Source organism: Telmatherina bonti (assembly GCF_933228915.1).
Source record: "Telmatherina bonti genome assembly, chromosome: 8".
NCBI classification, from domain to species: Eukaryota; Metazoa; Chordata; class Actinopteri; order Atheriniformes; family Telmatherinidae; genus Telmatherina; species Telmatherina bonti.
Genome location: NC_136626.1, coordinates 7,490,368 through 7,509,089, shown reverse-complemented (window position 1 = coordinate 7,509,089; position 18,722 = coordinate 7,490,368). Strand labels below are relative to the sequence as shown.

At 44.5% G+C, this 18,722-nt stretch overlaps 1 protein-coding gene across 1 annotated transcript in view; it reads right to left on the bottom strand.

Annotated features, from left to right (window-relative positions):
• ghrhrb (growth hormone releasing hormone receptor b) overlaps window positions 1–18,722 on the bottom strand; it is a gene marked incomplete at both ends in the record, with an annotated part of 57,376 nt that overhangs the window by 6,945 nt on the left and 31,709 nt on the right. The window contains 4 exons of the mRNA XM_079245178.1: window positions 750–882; window positions 962–1,059; window positions 3,844–3,944; window positions 11,155–11,262. Coding sequence (XP_079101304.1) covers window positions 750–882; window positions 962–1,059; window positions 3,844–3,944; window positions 11,155–11,262 — 440 coding nt within the window. The remainder of the gene's footprint in view (window positions 1–749; window positions 883–961; window positions 1,060–3,843; window positions 3,945–11,154; window positions 11,263–18,722) is intronic.

Here is an 18,722-nt window from a genome sequence, read left to right as displayed (position 1 = left end):
GGGTGTCAAAGTCCTGTCCAGGAGACCTACGATCCTGCAGCGTTTACATGCATCTGTTCTCCAACACACCGGAATCAAACGGATGTCTGGTCACCAGGCTTCTGGATGACATGCAGGTGAGGGATTTCAGCCATTTGCTTCAGGGATGCATGTAAAAGTTGCCGACTAGTAGATCTCTAGGACTGGATTTGGTGAGGGGCATCCCGCTCTAAAGCATCACATTTTTTTGGAGAAAATATCTAAAAATAAATAAATAAATAAAGCATCATTTTCTTTATTTAATAAAATTTTTTTTAAAAGAAATATTAAAAAAAAAAAAAAAAAAGCATCATGTTCTGACGGAGCAGAAGAGCTTTCTGTCTTCTCATCAGCAGCTCTCTTTGCCTCACTTCCTCTCTAAATAAGTCACGCAGAGCCCCGACGCTGATCCCTCAGACACAAGGGGGAAATCTACCTTCAGCGCTTTATCAGCAAAAAAGTAGGAATAGAAACGCTCATCATTAATACTTTCAGCCTTCCCTGCATCACAATCCTTCCTGCTCTCTACGATAAGCTTTTCTGAATTCTCCCAACAACACGGGAACCTCCATGTGTTCAGACTGTCTCCTCCAGCCAACGTTCCAGCTTTCATTTACCTGATCAGATTTCTGCATGAAGGTGGAACTGTGGCGCATTTTCTCTTATTTCTGTTGCCTGTTTTTCTCCTTCCGGGGGAAACATAGACACGCTGATGGAGCTGCAACACTCACCGTGGACATGATGCAGTGGTCCAGGTTTTCATCCGAGAAGAGAACGGCGTCTTTGATGAAGACTGCGCTGGCTCTCAGGATGAAGGAGAAGAACAGGTTGATGTGGATGTAGTTCCTGGTGCAGTGAAACTTCCTGCAGCAGAAAGCTGAAAGACTTAAAAGCAAATTCGCAGATTCACCAGAATGATTCAGCCGGAGACTCGGAGCTTTACCTGAAGACGGTGAAGACGAAAATGGCCGATATGAGAGAGACGAGGGAGGTGGCGTAGCCAGCAGTGTACACCTGTTTGAAGTTGGAGAAATACGTTGTCTGGAATGAGACGGAAAAGAGAAACAACCGTGAATTCAGATGTTTAGTGTTGAGCACGTAATTAGAAACTGAAGTCTTCTTGATTGTCGTTTGACGGTTGTTCTGGGAACAACAAAGTTGCTTCAGTTGAACTGATCTGGCTTTGTTTTCATGCTCAGTGTGTTTATTTGTAATTAGCTCGGCAGGATTTCACCGCCGAGGAGGCCCAGAGCAGATGTCATCTGTGGCAGCTTCCCGACCAAGACGCAGACCTTTCAGGCTTTAAATGTTCCAACAGTCAGAGGAAAACACAGAAACAGGCGGCGACTTCAGAGCCAGGGATCAATGTGAGACCACATCACATGCTGATTTAACATCTGATTTTCATTTGGAGCACAACATTTCAAACCAAAAGGCCAAATTCTGTGTGTTGAGTTTATAAATGTAAAATGATGTACACTTTACTCTGTTTTGAGTCATTTACAGCTGTTCAACTGCTTGTTTACACACATATCACTAGTCAGCCAATCACACGGCAGCCACTCAGTGCATGCAGTCATGTAGACATGATGAAGACGACTTGCTGAAGGTCAAACTGAGCACCAGAATGATAAAGAAATTAGATTTAGGGTTGTTGGTCTGAGTGTTTACTGGGATTTTCACACATAACCATCTCAGAGTTTCCAGAGAAGGTCTGAAGAAGAGAAAATATCCAGCGAGCAGCAGTTGTCTGGACCAGAATGTCTGGTTGATGTCAGAGGAGACTGGGCAAACTGGTTCCCACCAGGATACGCATGTCTGAACACACAACACGTCCAGCCTGGAAGCAGATGGTCTCCAGCAGCAGAAGACCACAGCGGGTTCCCTCCTGTCAGTAAGAACAGGAAACTGAGGCTACAATTCACACAGACTCACCAGAACTGGACAATAGAAGATGGAGAAACGTTGCTGGTCTGATGAGTCTCCAGTTCAGCTCCACATTCACATGGTAGGATCAGAATCTGCTGGAAACATCATGACAACATGGATCCATCCTGGCTTGTTTGTCCCACTTTGGTCCCCTTAGTTCCAACATGACCTGGTTTAACCTCCACAGCCTACCTGAGTCCTGCTGCTGACCATGTCCATCCCTTTCTGAGCACAGTGTAGCATCTTCTGATGGAAACTTCCAGCAGGATGATGCACCATGTCACAAAGCTCACATCATCTCCACCATGACGATGAGTTCACTGTCCTCCAACGGCCTCCACAGTCACCAGATCTACATCCAGCAGAGCAGCTTTGGGATGTGGTGGAACGGGAGATTCTCATGGTGATGAGGTGGAACGGGAGATTCTCATGGTGATGAGGTGGAACGGGAGATTCTCATGGTGATGAGGTGGAACGGGAGATTCTCATGGTGATGAGGTGGAACGGGAGATTCTCATGGTGATGAGGTGGAACGGGAGATTCTCATGGTGATGAGGTGGAACGGGAGATTCTCATCATGATGAGGTGGAACAGGAGATTCTCATGGTGATGAGGTGGAACGGGAGATTCTCGTGGTGATGAGGTGGAACGGGAGATTCTCATGGTGATGAGGTGGAACGGGAGATTCTCATGGTGATGAGGTGGAACGGGAGATTCTCATCATGATGAGGTGGAACAGGAGATTCTCATGGTGATGAGGTGGAACGGGAGATTCTCATGGTGATGAGGTGGAACGGGAGATTCTCATGGTGATGAGGTGGAACGGGAGATTCTCATGGTGATGAGGTGGAACGGGACATTCTCATCATGATGTGCAGCAACTGTGTGAACCAAAATCTCTAAGGAATGTTTCCACCTAGTTGAATTTATCAAACCAAGAATCTGGAACAAACAGGTCCAATCTTGAACAAGCAAAGTGGACCTGGTCAGTTCATTAAACCTACTTTATGTTAATGTGATAAAAATCACAGCTGCATCCTGCTAATTTTCTGCCAGTGTCACTAAAACCATGTTGATAAACAAGCAGATGCTTAATTTCCTTCAGTAGTGATGAAACAGCTCCGATCTTATCATCTCAGCCTCCTCCAGAGACTTTCTGCTACTATAAGACCACATCACGCAAACTCCTCTTTTTCTGCTTAATGGGAGCCTCTGTGTTTGTTCAGCATCAGCGTTGATGACAACAGGAAAACATCCAAATGACTAACACCTCTGCAGCAGCTGTGAGGGGCTCAGGTTGATGTTGAAAGCTGCCAGTCATTCATCATAGCCTGCTTTAAATAGCACCTGTCATTCATAGCATGTCTTTTCATGACTGTAATAAGGGCTGGAGTTGAAAGCCTAGCAATTAAATCTCTCACCGCATGCAAGCCAACCTCCAGTCCCCAATGGAGCGATGCAGGGAAACATTAGCATGTCTGCAAAATGCTCTTTTTTATTAAAAAATGGAGATCATTTCAGTTAGAAAACAAGCGACTGGTGATGGGGAATGTAGTCAGGGATACACGATCATGTGGGCTGAACAAGAAACCCATGCAGATGTTTTTTTTTTTCCCTTTTGGCTTTTCCTCCTGAACAGGTCGCCATGGCGAATCATCAGCTTCCAACCACCAAGATTTGCACAGTTTTACACCAGATTCCCTTCCTGGCACAACCCTCTGCAATTATCTGGGCTTGGGACCGGCCCTTAGAGAACAATTGTGTCCCCCTTTGTGCTGCAGTGTAGGGGACCAGGGCTCAAACCGCCGACCTTCAGGTCACAGGATAACCGGCTCCACCACCTGAGCCACAGCCGCCTCAATAGAAACCCACACATAAAGAATCTAAAACTTCTACCTCTGGCTCTTCCTCTTCATCTTCTGCAAACACACAGGCGTCCTCGTAGGATGGGTACAGCTCCGACCATCCTTCCTTGGTGCAGTTCCTGTAAACGTAACCTAGGAAACAAGCATGTCAGTGACTTGGAGAGAGAATCCAGGAACATCAGTAAAACTGAACTCAGATCTGTAAGACGACACATCTGAGGACACAAATCTGCTTTCATGAAAACAACAAACCCATTGAGGACACATGATGTGTCCTTATTCTTTGATAAAATGTCAGTTCTCCCCGTTTCTGTCTGCAGAGTAACATCCCAAACACCAGGGATCACTTCCTCTTCAACACTGTACTGCAGGTTTTAGATTGTTTTTATTTTAAATGGACAGCTCATATCAAACATTTTATCATGCGGGATTGTGGCAAAGCTCATTTGCATCCCGGGTCCTTTAGCAGGCCGACAATTAAATCACAACAAGAACAACAACAGAAGAAGATTGAGGTTGAAAACGATCAAAAGAATAAAAACAATAACAAAAAAGAACATTATTGATCACGGACCAGAAAGTTTCCCATCTAACAGGGTCTACATTGAGTTGTTAAAGTGCAAAGTTATGAAGATGTAAGTGTGTTACAAATGAAGTGCATGAGTGACATTGCACAAAGCCTAGACGTTTCCCAGCTGATACTGGAGGTCACGTGTGAAAAAAGTCATGTTAGTTGTTGCCGACAACCACAATTTTAGCTGCTTGGTGAACAGTCTGAGGAATCTCGCATATGGCAGTAGGCGACATTCCTTTGTGAGGCATGAGGGGAACGTTTCCCAGCTGCACAGCTGACTCAGATCAGTGGTTTATTAAGATAGTCTGATGGACTCGGTTCAACTGGGTGCAGAGGTGGGTAAATTTCCCCCAGTTTTCAAGCAAACCAGAGTTTGTAGTCCGTTTGGAGCAGCGTGAATGCTCATTCCGACTGAAGAAGCACTGGAACACGGAAGCGGACCAATTGGCACCAGTTGAATACACCATGCAGGACTTGTGCAGAACTTAACAACAAGCTGTTGGAGAACAGAAATACTGTAAATAGAACAAAGCCAACCGTAACTCCCATTCAGAATAAACCAGTTCCTCAGAAACAACCACATGGTTGAAGGAGTTCCACCTCCAGCTAAACCCGTCTGTGAATAAACTATCAGTCAACAAAGACGTTAAAATCACCCATTCAGCTTCATCCTTCACCAGAGTTTAAAAAACTAAACCGATGTCTGCTTTAGCAATGTTGTTTAGCAATGTTGTGTCTTTATTACTTCACAATATTAGAAAAATCTGACTGTTTCTGAGTTATTATACCTGGAAGTCACCTCTCACTTCCACTTCTATCAGATCTCCCAGTGTGAGAGATGCTTCAGAATACAGCAGAGCTTCTGGTTTCCAGTAACCGGACTGCAAACAGCCAAACAGCCAGACTTCAGTCCCACAGTGTCTCTGCTGATTTGGTCATCTTGTTTCTCAATGCTCTCACCAAGATTTCTTTGCTGTTTTGAAGCTTGTTCCTCTTCAGACTAAAGATGATAACATGTAGGAGGAAATGCTTCCATCGAATAACATTTTAAAGCTTATAGTTCAGTAGGTTGTTTCTTAAGCTAGAAATTCCCTCTAAATGTTCCCACTCCCACTGGAGAACAGCTTGTTAACCTGAGAACGCCTCTGCTTATTCTGTTTTTATTTTCTATTAAACATGTTTCGCTGCTTCTGTTGCATAGTATATTATTGATCTTGATAGCTTCTAGCTGAAGTTAATTGAAGAATAACAATAAAATATTCCAATTATTATTATTTTGCATTAAAGAGTAATTTACAAATGCTATCAGTAGGTAGACTACTGGAGCGGTCAGTCTCATATCTCTCAAACCACCAGGTTATGATTGTCTCCATGTCTCGTTTACTGAGTTTGCTTTGATGCTCTTATCATGCGATCACGCTCCTTTAAGAAGAACAAAAAGATGTAAAAAGCTTTTATTCCTTCTGCTGTCACACTTCCAAACTGTTGTTTCTTCTCTCAGCCTGCAGAGTTGATACCATTACTAGCATCGGAAATACTCGCCAAAAAGTAAAGGGACTGGGAACAGCGAGTATTTCTGTCTAAACATCATACGATACCACAGAAACAATCATGATTATCTTATTTTTCCTGCCCAAGCCCACCACACACAGACACAGGATGTTCTGCAACGTTTATAAGTGGAGAAGCAGCTGCATGTGAGTCACTGTTGTTTTAGCATTTAGCATTAGCGTCATGTTAGCATGCTTCTTATACAGGGCTAACGTTTCCCTCAATGCAAATGCATCCAGATTTACCTCCTGCAGCCTTCTAAAGCATTTGAGTTGCTGTAAAAGAGGAGTTTTCTGCCTCATAGTAGAAGCACAACAGCAAACACTGGCAAATCTTTTTTGTAAACGAGAAGAATTTGCTAAATAAAGCCAGAAAAATGCGGTAATAACAGGCAAAGTTTTAGAGTTTATTGTCCTGGATGACCAGACCCTGTCAATTATGCAAAACTATTTTTTTATTAGAAATTCTTTGACCTGAGTTTATTCACTCAGTACTTCTGAAGGTTCTGCGGAAGTTGACTGGTGTCTGTGGTCAGCTGCAAATGATGGGATGAATAACGGTCTTTGAGTCTGAGCAGCTCTTGGTTGAGCTGACATGATGTCATATTCCTCAAGTCCTTTTCGGTTCAGCCTCATGTTACCGGCTGCCGAGAGAGCCAAAGAAAAAAAGATGATACAAGCAGGGAAATTTCATGTTTTATTTCTTTAACCATGAAGGTTATAAATGTTGAATGTGGATGAAGTGCATTTCCTGTTCTCCTGCTGAGGCCTGGAGGTAAAAATGATGGAGCTCTGACACACATAAGGTCACCAGGTAAGTGGATGTTTTCAACAAGAGGACACAGTTTGGTGAAGTGAAACGATGTCCAGCTGCTGAGTGCAGCAGAGTGAGGGAGATGGAGTTGTGGGTGGATTTACCGATGGAGCCGCATTAGCCTCAGTACAGCGCAGCGTGCAGGGCCTGCAGCTGCAGCAATGGTCGAATGTGAATGGAGGTTTAAAGGCCGAGGCTCTGGGGAGGGTGCTAAAGCTCACATTGCCGTGCTTAACAAGCAGCGCCAACTACTTACTCATGCTCCTGGCTTTTCAGCTAAATCTTTGATTTCCAATTCATTATTTTCATGCAGAATTCCACTGGAGAGGCTGGATCTACTACACAGCTGCAGCGTTGGACTCATCCGGACGTTCTGTGGAGGAGGAAACCCGCCGAGGTTCGGGAATCGGCTAATACTGATGATGAGGTCATCAGCAGCAACCTCCGCCTCCTGATCCCTTCACAAACACTGTTGTCTTTACAAATGCATCATTTCAGCGCCCACATGCTGTTCTGTACGCTCTCCACTAACTTCAGGTGGTATCAAAGATAAAATATAAAGTTTCCCTCCAACTTTGCCTGAACTGTCCACCCTTCCACCCCTAATCCTGGTAAAAATATACAATATGAAGCATAACGTACAGTTAGAACAATCACTGCATGCCAAATCTTTGGCTTATCTGGTAACTAGATTTTAAAAAGGCTGCAGACATTTCCTGGAAATCCTCCAATCCAAATGAATTTCTTCAGCTATCCGACTATCAGGGATAATAAACCATCAGCCACGGCAGAAAGGCCGGAGAGAATGAGACGCATTTTCATGCAAACCACTCACAGGGTTTGCAGAGATACCAGAAAATAGCTCTGATGGGAAATGACTTATACACTGTTCCAAAATATGACCGATTATATAATTCCTGTGAGATTTTAAATAGTTTCTATAATGTTCTGGGAGGAAAAATGACACAAAATGATGAATACTTGGGTCATAATTCTACTGGTAGTACCTGAAACTGGGAAAATGTAGAACTTCAGCAAAGATCAAAGCAGAAAGCTGAAACTGCAAATATATAGAAACACCCGCTATGGACCCGGATTCTGGGGAGGATCCACCCCTCCATCAGATCTGTTGAAGTCCGGATTCTGGGAAGGATCTGTCCCTGAGGTCCATATTCTGGGAATAATCTGTCCCTCCATCAGACCTGTTGACGTCCAGATTCCTGCGAGGATCCGTCCCTGAGCTCCTGGTTCTGGGAAGGATCCACCCCTCAATCAGATCTGTTGAGGTCCAGATTCTGGGGAGGATCCGTCACTCCACCGGACCTGTTGAGGTCCTGGTTCTGTGAAGGATCTGTCCCTCCATCCGACCTGTTGCCACTAACCTTCAGTTCAGTTCTTGTGTCATGTGATACACCTAAGCCTTTCCTCACTGTTTCCCTTCCCTCAGAATGGCTTCTTGATAGTTAGGTTTCCATGGAAACCAATTCTGATGAGGCTCTGGTAGATGGATCAACCGATGGTCCAGATGTGTATCTCAGGTCCTACCTCTAGTCTTTGCTGGATTTGTTCCTGTTCCTGTTCATCTTCAGTAGTTTTTTTTAATCCAGACTTCTTCTTCTGTCCTCCTCATGTCCAGTTTGTGCCTCCATGCTGGGACAAGATGAGATTCCAGCTAACAGGGAATCACCTTGTTGCTGCTAAAATCTGATTTTTGGCTTTTAAATGTCTCAACTTTGCTGTTTTTCATTGATGCAACTAAAGAAATGGGAACAAGGAGACGTTTTCATGCTTGAACGACACACAGATCAGCATTAAGCAGCTAAAACTTGCAGTGTGTAAAAATTAAAAGGTAAATGACAGAAAAATGCAATCCATCAAAAACTGTTTCTGTTGGAATCTTATCACTTTATTAAAATAACTGCAATGTTCTTATTCTCTTATAATGAACCATTTATATCTACTTGCTGTGCATATTCATACATTACCATAATTTTTTACTACGGTGGCTCTTAATAAGGTGGTAAGGTCTATTCAGGGGTCCTGGAGAGGAGGGTCCGCCGGATAGTCAAATCCCGGATTGAGGAGGAGCAGCGTGGTTTTCGTCCTGGTCGCGGAACAGTGGACCAGCTCTATACCCTCTTTGGGGTCCTGGAGGGGGCATGGGAGTTTGCCCAACCAGTCTACATGTGCTTTGTGGACCTGGAGAAGGCATTTGACCGTGTCCCCCGGGGGCTCCTGTGGGGGGTACTCCGGGAGTATGGGGTACCAGACCCCCTTGTACGAGCTGTCCGGTCCCTGTACGACAGGTGTCAGAGCTTGGTCCGCATTGCCGGTAGTAAGTCGGATCCGTTTCCGGTGAGGGTTGGACTCCGCCAAGGCTGCCCTTTATCACCGATTCTGTTCATAACTTATATGGACAGAATTTCTAGACGCAGCCGAGGTGTTGAGGGGATCAGACTTGGTGGCCTCAGGATTGGGTCCCTGCTTTTTGCGGATGACGTGGTCCTGTTGGCTTCATCTGGTCGTGATCTCCAGCTCTCACTTGATTCGCGGCCGAGTGTGAAGCGGCTGGGATGAGAATCAGCACCTCCAAATCTGAGACCATGGTCCTCAGCCGGAATAGGGTGGATTGCCCTCTCCGGGTCGGGAGTCAGGTCCTGCCTCAAGTGGAGGAGTTTAAATATCTCGGGGTCTTGTTCACGAGTGAGGGAAGGACGGAGCGTGAGATCGACAGACGGATCGGTGCGGCGTCTGCAGTAATGCGGGCTCTGCGCCGGTCTGTCGTGGTGAAGAAGGAGCTGAGCCAGAAGGTGAAGCTCTCGATTTACCAGTCGATCTACGTTCCTACCCTCACCTATGGTCATGAGCTGTGGGTCGTGACCGAAAGAACGAGATCTCGTATACAGGCGGCTGAAATGGGTTTCCTCCGCAGGGTGGCCGGGCTCTCCCTTAGAGATAGGGTGAGGAGCTTGGTCATCCGGGAGGAGATCAGAGTAGAGCTGCTGCTCCTCCACATCGAGAGGAACCAGTTGAGGTGGCTCGGGCATCTGGTCAGGATGCCTCCTGGACCTCCCTGGTGAGGTGTTCCAGGCACGTCCCTCTGGGAGGAGACCCCGGGGAAGACCCAGGACACGCTGGAGGGATTATATCTCTCGGCTGGCCTGGGAACGCCTCAGGATCCCCCCCGCAGAGTTGGCAAATGTGGCTGGGGAGAGGGAAGTCTGGGCTTCCCTGCTTAGGCTGCTGCCCCCGCGACCCGACCCCGGATAAGCGGCAGAAGATGAATTGAATAATAATGAAACCATTTTAAAGACCTATTCTCTGTAAGAGAAAGAAATGAAGAAATGCATTGTGACTCTGACAGATTGTGACATGTCCACCAGTGAGGACGTCTCTGTCCATGCAACAGAGCTCATCTGATGTCTGCATCCATGCAGCAGATATGTGGTGCCACAGAAAAAAAACACCTGCAGTTATTGATTGTGTTTGAAAAGATATCCAAGCAGAAAATATATCTCTAAGAAGATATTCTGTCAATCCAGCGGGAGGATTATGCAGAGATTTCCTGTGGATTGTCACTGGATTAAAATTAAGGTGGATTTACTTTTCATTTTCACTCATTCAGTTTTACTTTTAAATTTTGTTTTGTGAGTCTGAAGGTTGTGGTTTTCTTTCCTTGTGCTACTCGCCGTTTCCACAGTCTGTTTACGACAGAAACAGATTTTTCTGTCACTATTCAATCCCTAAGTTCCCTGGAATGCATCTTTGTCTTCATCTCAGCTGCGTTTCTGTCTGTCTGTCATCTCTTTGATGCTACTTGAGAGATTGCGAGTGTATTTTGTTTTCTTCAGAGCGGACAGCTGGACAAGATGGGAGTCTGGACAGGACGGAGGGGGGTTGTGTAAACAGCCGGTTAGACAACAGTGCACATAGGAAAATGCCTGATCTCAGTGAAAACACAACACTGGGTCCCAGATCTCTAAATATAACCGCTTTGCTGGGTTGTAAACTAGACCGTGGACCATGGAGAAGTGAAAGCCACTATTTGTAGCTTCTGACAAAATAAGAAATAAAACATGCAAAAGCTCCGTTTTACTGTAAAAAATCAGCAGAGAAAGAGTTCAGGCACAAACAGGAGAGTAAAAAAGGATCAGCTTGACTGCTGGCAGGATTATTAATCACTTTTCTGCACGGCCTCATACGCCGCTGATGTGATTGTTTCCGTCGCTTCCAAAATAAAAAGATCAAATGTGGGCCGCAAAAATATGTTTCAGAGTCTTACATTTCTAAAAAAAGCTAATAACTGCAACACATATGCTGCTCTTACAGCATGAGACAAATGAGGAATATATGTGTTTTATAACAAATGCATCATTTAAATGAACAAATGGAAAGGTCATTTACCTTGGTTATTAGCGAACAGCTGGGAGACGTTGGCACATGAGATGCTCACAACTTGCCCCACCTCAGCTCGATTCCAGCATCGGATGTTGTCCCAAACTGTTGGACAGCCTGAAGCAGGAAGACAACATTTATCAGACATTCAGCAGAGACGCTGGACAGGACTTACACCTGAGGATGCATTAAAAGTGGTCAAAGCTGTTCTTTCTCTGCAGGAAGCTGCTGAACTGGTGCAAAACGCTCACCTGCAACCACAGTGTCTCTTATAACTTAAAGTGTGAAAACATCACCAAGAATACTGCATTTCATGACGACAGCATCTGTTTAAAAGGTCAAAGACTTATTTAGACTCAACTAGAAGAAAACATTGTTTGGGTTTCAGTTTATTCCTTTAACACGTGTGATCCGTTTAAATGCCATTCTGTATGAGTCATGCCTCCACTCTCCTGGAGTCTGCATGACCTTCCTGAAATCAATAGACAGATAAAACCTGGACTGGCTGAACTGAGCCATCAGCTCTGCAAACTGCGAGCAAACAGTGGTACAACAAGGAAAAAGTTATTTTATGTGCAGGATATCACATCTAAAAACATGAGCTTATGGCCTCACTTGTACAAACCGCCCTGCATCAGGTTCACTTTTGCATGTCATGTATCCACATTTTATTTAAAAAATGGTGCAAAACATGGTTCACAGAAGCATGAAAGTATAGTGAGTTGTGAAATTATGTGAAATTACACAAAAACCAAGAAAATCATGCTCAATAATAACTATAGATCTACACAACATGTCTTGACATGTTATAACCACCCCAGAGTGTCGTCCCTTCAGTGTGCATGGTGTGCCTGTGCGCATAACATTAATTAGCACGTTGTTCAGATGAGATTTAATCACATGAGGCGGCTTTTAGCACCAATTCAAACATCTACAAACCAACACATCTATCAGAAGCGGATCGGGTCTCCTTCCAGTTTGATTAAAAAACAAGCCCATCTGTATGGATCATTCAGTCATTTTCTAAGACGTTTAGTCCAACACAGTGTCACGGGAAGCTGGATCCATCTCAACAGTTAGCAGGGAGAGAGAGAGGTCTGTATGGATCACTTCCATTTATTATAGACAACCAGAGTCCATTTGATCTAAAACTGTCAGACATGAAACTTTAAATACCAAAGGAACAGGGGGGCTGCAGAGCAAAAGGGGGAGGGGTCTAGTGTGTAAACAGAAGTGGGGTGGGAGGGTTGGTGGTGGGGGCTCTCGAGGCCCTGGTTCCTGCCCCCACTGGGCTGGGCTTGTGGACCACCATTCCTGGCCCCGTGGGGTTTGTGCTCTGTGGCCTTCTGCCTCCTCGGTTGATTCATGGCCTCTTGGTGCTTGGGGCCCTCTCATGCACTTCCTGATCCTTGGAATTTACATAATCACTCAGCAAAACCCATCTTGAATATTTTGCAATAACAATAAAAAAGAATAATTAAAATTCAAAAGGAGCCTCCCAGCCAAAAGGCTCCTGTTGGCAAAGCAACACAGCAACCAGATCGTCATTCTGCTCTCATGATGACAAACAGGAAAGGTTTAGGGGAAAAAAAAGGATGAAAAATTGCTAAAAACAAAGTAAACTGGGGTGCAGATATACTGGGGAACTAGTGGTAAATATGATACAGGAACCAGTAAGTAAGAATCAGGTAAACACGACAGAATAGACCTGGAGGGACGCTGTCCTGCAGGTTTCCTGCATGTATACCTGCTTCAACATGTCTGACTTACTTAAAATGGATCCAACAGTGGTCCAGGACCAGAACTGTGCAACCCTGGAATAGACTGTTAGGTGCATTCACATCAGGATGGTCCGCTAGACTCGGTCCGATTGGGGACTCGGATCAGTTGTAGGGGGGTGTATCCATGCAGAGAGAGATCGTGTTCACGCCGCACTTTGGTGAAACCAGCCAAACCATTAGAATAATATCTCACCATTCCCACCAGAGGAGGCGCTGCACTAGTATTTAGCAGAAGAGAGGACAAGACCGGCGTGCAGAAGAAAACTCTGTTTCCTCCACCTGCCAGTTAAACATGGAGACCAAACTATGGCTGTTTTGGGTTTTTATTGTGTCTTATGCAAGTATCCTGCAGAAATCCACTGCAACAATGGACGCAGTATGAACACCAGACGAGGCACAGGACCCTTAACGCCATCGCTATGGATTTACCCACAATGCAATGCTATGCCAGGAAGCAACTTTTTGTAGTCTAAAGCAGGAAACAAGACAGAACAGAGGAATCAAAGACATCCTGAACTGAAAACTAAAGGTTAGACAACAATCAGAATATAACTCAACTCAACTTTATTTATAAAGGCCTTTAAAACAACCAGAGTTGAAACAAAGTGCTGTAAACAATCAGCCAAAAACAATTCAAATGCAAATAAATAACACAATAAACCAAAAGGAATAAATATTAAATAAAACCAATAAATAAAAATAAACTATAGCACACTGACCAGAAGCTGTCTGACGTTGGGTTAAAGGCCAAGGCATAAAAATGGGTTTTAAGATAAGTTTTTAAAATGGACACTGAGGAGGCTTGTCTAATGTGGAGGGGGGGGGGGGGGGGGGGGGGGGGGGGGGGGGGGGGGGATCATTCCACAGTTTTGGACCGGCAACTGAAAAAGCTCTGTCCCCTCGGAGCTTCTGTTTGGACCTCAGTACATCCAGGAGCAGCAGGTCAGCTGACCTGAGGCACAGGGCAGGAGTGTTGGGGCGGAGGAGCTGGGAAAGTTAAGGAGGGACCAGACCAAGCAGAAGTGAACCAAAAGCAACTAAAAGTCAAAGTTTAAGACAACACTTACTATAATTATAGTTTTATATTCAACTTCTACTGGTATATCACTTTAAATTTGACATAATATTTAAAAATGAGCTCATATGAAGCAATAAATTGGTCAAAACGATTGTCCAGAACTACTGAAATGTTAAAAACCAAGTCCAGAAAGAGCTGAAGATGCTTGACTTTGATCCAAATCGAATAACAAAGTTAAACCCTCGTCCCTTTTTTTAATTCTGCTCGCTCTCATTCCTGTCAGCAGCTGACTTCCCTGACCTTGAACGCATCGTAATCATACAATACCTGCTCACGAATCACTTAGCTGGTACAGAAAGTCAGCACTCTTATTTTTCACGAGTTTCCCCTGATCCAGGAGAGTGAAGGGGCGTTTGATTTTGTGACGTCCGCAGCCCTCCTTTCTGCCCACGCTTTGTCTCTGCTGCTCCCATCACATGGCTGACGAGCTCTCCTTACAGCCTGCTCCGAATGCAAGGCAGTGTGTGTGTGTGTGTGTGTGTGAGTGTGTGTGTGATAAGAGAACGCAGTAATGAGGCGCCCGTCTCTCCGCCACCACAACGCCTCGTACATCAAAGCTCTTCGGCCCTGTGTCAATTAAAAGGGCCGCGCGTGGAGACACACCAGCACTCATTCATAATAAAACACAGCTTCTGGCTGCTGCTGCAGGTTCTGCTGCCAACGCTGTGAGGATCTTGCTGGATAAAAGCGGCTTTGAACTCTGCCCGGATTTCCTCTCTCCTCAGCATTCGTGGCCATTGTTGCCCTCACACTAAATTGCAAATGACATTTTCATTCTCCGTCTGCTTCACTGACTGAAGATGGCGCTTTGTTTTGCGGTTAAACGCCCTAATGGCCATCAACGTGACTGCTGGTAAATGAAGGCAGTATCAATTAGCAGAGGTGGCTCCATAGACGACAACAAGTTTCCTTCATTAGGTGCTAATTAAAGCGCAGCGAGTGACATTCTGGCAGGATGCTAAAATGGATGAATGGACTTGAGTGTCTCATCACATGTTAATGCTTGTACTTTTTCTGCTGTTTACATTGACAATGTGGAGCACAATGCTGACAAATCCCAAACACACAACAGTGGATGATCAGAATGTGTGACACGCTGTTATGCAATAAGCATAATTATGCTTAAACATGCATGAAAGTCTCAATGACGCACAAAAACAATAAAGTGGAGCCAATCCAAAAGGGACAAGAGGATTCTCTCTGGGGTCTTGTGTTGATTTATCACCAGGCTGTATGGTGAAACATTAACGCATTGGGACGTTGCTACACTTTCACTGCATCTTGGTACATCGGCAGAGCCGGAAGATCAATAAAGCATGACGTTGCTATGATTTAAGCCCGTGGCGATGTCGGTATAAGCCGCCTAATGAACCATAAGTAGAAGGTTAAATGATGAGCAAATGGCGGAGTTTCTTCTGGATTAAAAATATGAAGCTGGAAGAACACAGATGATGTTTGTTGTTCCTTTAACGGCTGCAGGATGTTTTCTGTCTTTCTGTCAGGTGCAGCTGCTTGTCTGGTGTTTGTTTGGTCCTGAGAGCTGCTGCCTTGTCGCTGAAGCATCTTCACCTCCTCTATCTTCTCTCCGCTCTCCTCCTCTTCTTTTCTATTGACCTCTTATTCTATTCTGACTATGCGGCAACCTCTGGTCGTTAAAAGTGAAGCCTATGCGGAATTGCATAAAACTGCAGTTCCCCTTTCATCCACTAGGGGCTGCAAAACGGAGCGAATCCCCATAGACTCCCATGTTAAAAAGACCAACTTCACAGCAGGAATAAACATGTTTACAGCCTGGTTCAAAAATCCATTTTAGGTTTAATAGGTCAGGTTTACCTTCATGACAACTGTGGGGGAGTGATTTTTTTTCTAACTAGCCCGTTTAAAAGTAATTTAATCTCAAAGTTTAGCATATTAAGGGGCGTGTCCTTTTGATAGACAGGTACCCGATCTCCCGCTCAAGTCAGAAGAACGTAGAACAACCACAGTTTTTAGACGGTTAACAACATGACTTAGCTTTAGCCCGCTTACCTCCGGTAGCTGGTTAGATCCTGTTATCTCCGGGTTAGCTCTTAGCTACAGAAAGCTCGGAGTTCGCTTGATGTCAATCATCTGCTATGACGCTCACAGCCCTCCTCTAAGCTCCACCTCTTTGCCCATATTTGTATTTTCTGGGTGAGATGACGCGCATGCCCCTGCCAAGATGGTGATGGTAGGAACCGCCCACCGAGCTTCAGTTCAGCTCTTCAGAAACCTACGGGTGACGTCACGGAGGGTATGTCCATCTCTATGATTGTGACCCCTTCTGTCATGTTGGTAATAATAAAGAGACGCCTTTCAATCAAAAAAGTTCTCCAAAGCAAATTTACTCGCCAAAAGGAAATAATTTAATGAAATGCAATAAATAAACAGAAAATAAATGCTGGTTGGGACTGCAGCTACAGGCGAAGGAGTTAAAGCTAACAGGTCAGAATTTCACCCCAGCTGAGGTCCACCAAATAACAATCCCAGATGGGAGAATGGTGAGCACCAATAAGGCCCTGACTGGCTCTCTCCAAGGCCCAGAGAGCTGCAACCAACCTCCATTGGTGTAGAAAAACAGTTTTTCCTGTGGTAACCTCATTTATTCGTTCATTCATTTTCCTAACCGCTTAATCCAATTCAGGGTCGCGAGGAAGCTGGAGCCTATCCCAGTAGTCTTTGGACAAAAAACAGGGTACACCCTGGACAGCTCACCAGTCCATCGCAAGGCGATGTAGCTGCTGCCTTCAGCGCTTTGGTCAGGCTTATAACTGATAGGGGGCAGAAGTATGCGGTCCTACTCTGGACTACGGTAGAACAGAATGGAAACCCAACTACTGGTTGTCTTATCTTCTTCAGCTTAGCCAAAAGTCTGAACGTATTCTATCATGTTCCACATGAAGGAAGTTTGGTGGACAGTAAAACCGGTTGCATTTACTCACATATTAGTTCAGAAGTTTATATTGCTGAGATTGTAGTAAAAGACATTTCTCAGGTGGGCTAACAGACCAGATAACCCCGCTGGCTGCTGAATATCTGCATGTGCAGGCTGGACTCATGGCAAGGTTCACGAGCAGTGCAACCTAAAACGTGGCATTTGAGGTCACAATATTAATGACATCTACCTATACTGTTGTTAAAGTTTGTATTTTTAAAGAAATCTCTTTAAAATCTGGATTTTGTGGGTCAGACATGACTCAAAACATCTCCTCCAGGCTAAAACCAGGTTTAGTGACCGTGCAAATGCAGAACATTGGAGTGTAAAGGATAAAGCAGCAAGTCCAGCTGTCATTGCCTGAAATAAGTTGCAACACCATCGTTTCATGTGAGGCTCTAGCTTCTGGCGAGCGGCAACAAATCCTGAGGAAGCAGCAGGAATACAAGGCTACATTTAGAGGAGCCCTTTGCTGTCTGTGCACAGCTGCCAACAAATGTGACTTATAGATTGTTTTTCTTCCTGCGAGCTGTAAAAGGTCAAACCTGGCTGCACAGTTTTCACTGTGACATTCAAGGATTCACCCCTCTGACATGTGTGCAATAATAAACACCAGGAGCAGCTCTGTCAGTCACGATGACAGACGCGCATTATTTGATCCAGAGTCATTTTAAACGTACAACTTTTATTTCTTTTTCACAATGTCAGTAATTTATTCCTCCTCTGGCTACAACTTTACCTCTCATACTTCACCTTTCAGTGTTTCATGGTCCAATAAAGCTCCCATAAACCGCTGCCGTAAGAGCATTAGAAGGCTGCAGTGGACAACAGATAAGGACTTTAAAACTTGTTTAGACTAAATGACAGATTATGGAAACAGAAGCTTTTGTGTTAATGTTCTGTCCAGGAGAAGTAGAAGGTTGTTCGACATTCCTCCTTCTTGAAGTGGGATATCAGGTACCTGTCAATGAAAAATACATGCCCCTAAATATGCTAAATTTGGCCTTTTTAACATGGAAGTCAATGGGGATTTGCTCTTTTTTACAGCTCCTACAGGATGATGGGGGAGCTGTAGGTTTTGGCACTTCCGCATAGGGTTCGGAGGTTGCTGCTTGCTTGTGACAGCGCTAAAAAAGCGAAACTTAGCTTCAGTGTTACGTGTCATCCTGGAAGTAAAGTTGTACATTGAGGGTTATGTTTCAATACATACTGAACGTTTATAGAGCTGTTTCTGCCAAAGTGTCCTAAAGCCGAAGTTAGCAGAGCAGTTGCTGACAAAGTGAAGCATGCTGGTTTAATTTATATTTATCTGACAGACTTCAGTTTGTTCATGTAAATGACACGTCCTCCTTACAAACTACAGTAAGTCATGGAGTTCCTCAAGGTTCTGTACTTGGACCAATACTCTTCACACTATATATGCTCCCTTTAGGCAAAATTATTAGACAACATGGAATAAACTTTCATTGATATGCAGATGATACTCAGATATACTTATCCTTTAAACCAGATGAAACAAATCTGCCCGATAGGCTACAAAAGTGTCTCATAGACATAAAGACTTGGATGTCTAGAAATTTTCTCCTCTTAAACTCAGATAAGACTGAAGTAATTCTCGTTGGATCTGAAAAACTCAGAGCTAAATTTTCCAGTTTTGTAATGAACCTGGATGGCATTACTTTAGCTTCCAGTGCTACAGTGAGAAACCTTGGAGTAATATTTGACCCTGACCTGTCCTTTGGCCCACATATTAAGCAGGTTACTA